The sequence below is a fragment of the Alligator sinensis genome, unplaced genomic scaffold, assembly GCF_000455745.1.
Source record: "Alligator sinensis unplaced genomic scaffold, ASM45574v1 scaffold827_1, whole genome shotgun sequence".
NCBI classification, from domain to species: Eukaryota; Metazoa; Chordata; order Crocodylia; family Alligatoridae; genus Alligator; species Alligator sinensis.
In genome coordinates, this window is record NW_005842726.1 from 239,373 (window position 1) to 245,254 (window position 5,882).

Consider the following 5,882-nt stretch of genomic DNA (forward strand, 5'->3'; position numbering starts at 1 on the left):
GCCCAGCCGCTCCCAGCCGGCCTGGGGCTGCCTGTGCCTGCTCAGGACAGCCCCGTGGCTGCAAGTGGATGCAGCAGGGAGCGTGGGCCACGGGGCGGGTGAGGGGCCACTTTTCCCCAGGCTCCTTCCCTGCCTGGGGTCCTCCCCTGCCCTTCCCCACCCTTACCTGAGCTTCCCGTGCCGGGACAGTCACATGGTCCCAGGCTGCATCCTGGGACTTATTTCTCCTCCATTCTTCTTGCAAATACTTTTACTACTGGATTTTTTTTCATGGGGGAAATTGAACCAGTGGGAAGCAGCAGACATCACATAGACAGTATGCATTATAAAATTTTGTACTTTGAGACTGCTATTACACTGCAGACATTTGGTTGATACTTAATTGAAAAATGACTTCTTGCTTGAAAAATCAGGAGAAAGGCAACAGAAAAATGCTGCTTTTATCAAATACATCATCTGCATATTCCCCCCCCGTCATGTTTATACTTCATACCTTGCAAATTAATATTGAAAAAATAACATCTTACTTTGCTCTCTTGATAGGCTTAATAACAAGAATGCATGAAACTAGAACACAGATTTAAAGAAAGTACTAAAACTATTTAAAAGGGTGTCTAGACCAAACTGGTTATTATTTATTTATTTTTACCAGGGACAGACAACATGACAGAAGACTATTACCTGCACAATAAAGGGAAAAAGAGCAAGAATCCTATGCTTTTCAGACTTGAAATCTAAAGATGCTGTGTTCCAGAAACATAATTTCTATCAATAGCACATATGGGAGATGTCAAAGACATCCTGCAGAGGTATTCAGCAGATGCTTGGAGAACAGCTTGATCAAATGGTTACAGGACAAATTAATTTTTCAGAAGCTCAAACATATGGGAAGGAGATCATGCTCTAATATAAACTATTACAAAAAAGTTTGCCTTTGATGTCTGCTGCTTCCCACTGGTTCAATTTCCCCCATGAAAAAAAATCCAGTAGTAAAAGTATCTGCAAGAAGAATGGAGGAGCCCCATTTGGCCAACTTGACACAGGAGTAAGTAAGAGTTCTACATCTTTCCAACTAGAAGTATTACCAACTTCTACATGAACTTCTAATAAACCTTTTAGTAAGAAATAATGATACCCTGATAAGTTGCAAATATATGCAACTTAAACACCTAAAAGTAACAGTGAAGCAGTGGCAAATAAGGATCTGGCTTAGCTTGTTTCACCACTCAAAGTTTATCAAAAGATTCTTGGAACGAACCTAAAAAAATGTAATCCTTAGTAAATATTCTAAAGATTTTTGTATCCTCTGAATCACAGACTGGAATTTTTAGTTATCACTCAAATACTTTGAACCAGACTCTATCCTGTACAAGAAGGAGCCTACATCCACTAAAGAAAGGAAATAATTTCCAATTACAAAATTAAACAAGTGTTATAAGGAAGACTGTAAGCTTTAGGGTTTAAGTGGTAGGAGTTCAGCATCAAATGCACTGAGACCTACATTTTCTTTTCGCTTCATAATCACTGCAGTGAAACATGGACAAGCAAATTATACTACAGCCTTGAGTAGCATTAAATTTTGTGAATTTTTCCTGCTATTCTTGTATGTTACTTTACCATAGCATTTTACAATTGCCTTTTACAATTAGATTCCAGGGCACCCCACAGGTCTGAAAATATGGCAGCAAGGGGGCAGTGACAGAATTAGTTGCCACTGGTCACAGCAATATGCTAGTGTAATTTAAGGAAGAGTGTGATCAGTCCCATATAGTGCACCCAATAAATTCCAGTGCCTGCCTAGAGAACTTTGCACGCAAGATATTGCAACACTGAAAATATTGGGAGATACAGACATAATTTAAACCTTTTTTTTTGTTGTTTAGAGATAGAGGGAAGGCTGTTAAATGACAGTAGGCAATGGTATAGATGAACATTGATGTGATATGGCATGTGTAGACTTCATAGCAGGAAAGAATAAATAATGAAACAATCATATCTCAGTTTTATTCCCCACCACCACACCATTGTGTGCATAAAACTGAGTAAATATGATGATAGGTAAATATAATGCCTTTATTTCATTGAGAAATAATACATGGGGTTGATTTTAAATGCATGCAAGCACCTGAAGTCAATAACATTTCTGCATTTGATAAATATAGCATGCAAAGGAAGTAATACTGTCAGGCTCTCATTATTACTTAAAAAAAAATAATAAAGTTACACTATTTCTAAGTCCATTTTCTCTAAAATAATATTATATTTATCATCTAAAAAGCCACAGACTTAATGACTTCATAGCTAATGGAGCACAAATTTTGCTTATATATGATTTCAATTATATTTCAAGAGTACATGAATAAAAAAATAGTACATATATTGACATTCTCATCATAAAGTAATTAGACCATGAAAGTATACATTATCTGGCAGCCTGAAATGATCTGCTTATGGGAATGCCAAGGTGTATCATTAGTACAATCCTTGAAATGCTCTTGAAATTAAAGAACTCATATCCTGCTATTCGAAGTGACACTTTAAAGTTGGGTGGATCAACAACCTAATGCACAAAATTACTCTGGAAACCAAAAAACTAGTGAGTTTCTTATCAGTCCAATGGAAGATGAGACGTACCCAAAATACTAGGGGTGCACTGATAGAGAATTTTTGGGCTGATACCAATGGCCGATTTTTAACAAGCCATAACAGCCAATACTGATCTGATTCTGATATGCAACCAGGCAGCATGGAGAATGGCATATGGCTGTTAAGTCTGTTGTGGGGTAAGGGACAAGAGGGGAACAGATCGAGGCACCCATGGTGAGGGAGTGAGTGGGGCTGGGGCGGAGGCAGGCGCTGCCCAGCTGGGGTGGGGTGGGGTGGGGTGGGGTGGGGGACAGAGCCACAAGCGGCTCATCAGGGTAATGTCAAGGGAACAGCTCCCGCCACTGCATGCATCATGGGAGGGCATGGGAGGTGTGTGCCCTCAGATCTGTGTGCAGAGTGAGGGCGGGCTGCTTCTGTGGGCTGGGGCAGCATTGAGCTCTTCCTGGTGGGGGCTGGGCCGAGGGGGGCTGCAGTCACCCCAAAATTCATTGTAGCCCCCCCATAGTCGCTGCCTGCCCCGAGCACAGCCTGGTCCAGCCCCCCTGTCACAAAGAGCCCAGCACTGTCCTGGCCCCAGCCCACAGTAGCAGCCCGCCCTTGCCCTGCATGCAGATCCAGGGGTGAATGCCCCCCATGCTCTCCCAGGATGCATGCAGCGGTGGGAGCTGCACTGCCCTGGGATGAACCGCTTGCAGCTCCGTCCCCCATTCTGCCCCTGCAGCATCTGTCCCTACCTCAGCTGCATCCCCACTTCCTCTCTTACCGCGGGGGCTTGATCTGCCCCCCTCTACACCCTTTCCATATCAGGCTTCAGGCTTGATATAAGGTGGCATTACTTTACAGTTAGGGCTGCCAGGCTCTGGAATGGGCTCCCAAGGGAGGTGGTGCTCTTGGGGTTCTTCAAGAGGAGGTTGGAAAGATATCTGGCTGTATTATGATCCCAGCACTCATTCCTGCCCAGGGCAGGGGGTCAGACTTAATGATCTGCTCAGGTCCCTTCCGAACCTAGAAACTATGAAACAGACGGACTTGGCTGCTCTCCATGCTGCCGGGCTGAGCTCTTGGCCATCTGCCTGCTGCGCTGTGGCTGCGCATGCATGGAGCATTTATTGGCCACATCAGCCAAAAAACCCAATTGCTGATATTGTCAATTTTCCTTATATTGGTGCTGATCTGATATGGGACCAATGTATCAGTGCACCTCTACAAAATACTGTTTTTTCCAGGAACAAAAAAAAATGTAATTTGTCGTTCAGCAGAAAACACTGTTGCATTTTTGTAATGAATATATGAATGTGCCCATTAAACTTTTGCCCATTAACTTTATTAACCAAGATGAAAGAATAAAGGAACCTAATTCTTCATAAACACTGCTACTCATTTAATGTTTCCTTTTAAAACTAACATCTCTAAATTCCACAAACACATTCTTTTGAAAAGGATGATTCTGAAATTTAGGGATGTAATGGTAGTTTATGATGGAACTTCCCTGTAGAGTTTTCATTTAAAACAAACAAACAAAACAACAAAACATACAGCTTCACACGGTTATGGCAGTTATTTCTGCATGCAAATTGTATATAAATTGGGTTTATTTTTCTAAATTATAAATGCGAGTCTTCAAAGGTCCTCAGTTAGAATGTCACTCAAAACATAATGCATTTTCCAAAGAAGTGAGTACACTACTGTAATAAGCTATTTTGATCCATTACCTGAATTATTTACACTCACATTATAAGTAGTTATGCAAATTACCTTGAATGTAAATCTGTGCTCCCATTGTTGTATTTACTTCCTCTTTCCCAGACACCAAAATCAGGTACTCGATATGCTCTTTCCACACAAAAGACAAGGTTTTGGATGAAGGACACCTGTGAAGAAAACGGGAAAGAAGGGACTGAAGGAAATTTGATATAAAGCAAAAATTTATCTTACTGGCATTTTCAGAATGATAAAGTCATGTTACTAATGCTCCAAAACTGTCACTGGTACTTGATTATAGTTTCTGATGGTGTAGTACTCCTATGTTGGACATATTTCAGAATAAAATCAGTTTTATTACATTTAAAGAAATGTCCCAAATGTAACAGTACTTTGATTTGTAGAAAAACCCAACAAAATGAGGAATGCAAGTAACTGAATATTCAAACCATACACTAAAGCAGCTCAAGAAATGCAAGTCTGATCTTTAAAACAACTATATCAGTAGTAACTTTAGAAAGTAGAAAAAGTTAAACTCTAAAAATCATCTTTCCATGTTTACAAATATTCTTTTCTCACTCTCAATTTTCTTGAGAAGGTACAGACTTCGTTTGTTTGATTATGAAGCATATATGGCAAGATGGGCCTTACATTTCATTCCAAAAGCATCACATTAACAATTGTACTTACACCTAACTCTTCCATACACATTCTGGGCTCATGGATATATTGATCTAACAGAGTCTGGCTCAATGTAAGTTTACTATGAAGAGAACTTATTTTATTACAGAGTTAAAGTAGAGCACACAACGCACTGTCCTAGTAGGCAACTGTCAATCTTCTGGATCAAGGTGTACATGAAAGAAGTCTAATCAGATGCCTGATAAATCCGTTGCAACTGACAAGCCCAATTTGAGAGCGACACAGCTTGTTAAAAGTTTCACAGATCCATACGTTGTCTAAATCAGAGTCCAAGTTTACAGCATGCTGCTTACTTCTTTCTTGCTTTGCTTCCATCCTCTGGATCAAAGCCACTTCATGTTAAGCCAGATGTTCCCTCCAAATCAGGAGAAATGCACAGAAAGCCATTCAGTTTTCTATGTTATGTTGAACAACTCGATATCATTTTTGCACACATTGTGGAACCACCACAGAGGGCGAGCCCACCTTAGAGCCATCTCGAATCCCACTGTACAAAATATTCTTTGGGATATGGTCTTCTCCCATTCTCCTGATATGGCTGAGCCATCACCACTTTTTTCTTCTTGATAGTGGTTTCTAAGTGTGTCAGTGCTGGGCACTCCAGTACCTCTGTGTTTGGTATTCTGTCTTCTCACTTTATTTTCAGGATCTTATGCAGACATCTCATGTGGAACCTGTTCAGTCTCTTGCTATGCCTAGCATATGTAGTCCATGTTTCTGAACCATAAAGCAGAGATGACAACACACACGTCTTGTAGATTTGTATCGTCACCTTAGCCGATAGTTTGCTGTTATTCCATGTACATTTCTGTAACAGCCCAAAATTCTTACCTGCTTCTCCAAATCTGTTAGTCAGTTATGTTGGAAGGTCA

The 5,882-nt window shown here is 40.7% G+C and overlaps 1 protein-coding gene across 7 annotated transcripts in view; it reads right to left on the reverse strand.

Moving 5' to 3' along the window:
* The window catches only part of PHKB (phosphorylase kinase regulatory subunit beta), a 209,935-nt gene that overhangs the window by 125,378 nt on the left and 78,675 nt on the right, over positions 1–5,882 (reverse strand). For all 7 annotated transcript variants that reach the window (XM_006034336.3, XM_006034337.3, XM_025216320.1 and 4 more), the window contains one exon: positions 4,363–4,478. In XM_006034336.3, the coding sequence (XP_006034398.1) occupies positions 4,363–4,478 (116 nt within the window). The remainder of the gene's footprint in view (positions 1–4,362; positions 4,479–5,882) is intronic.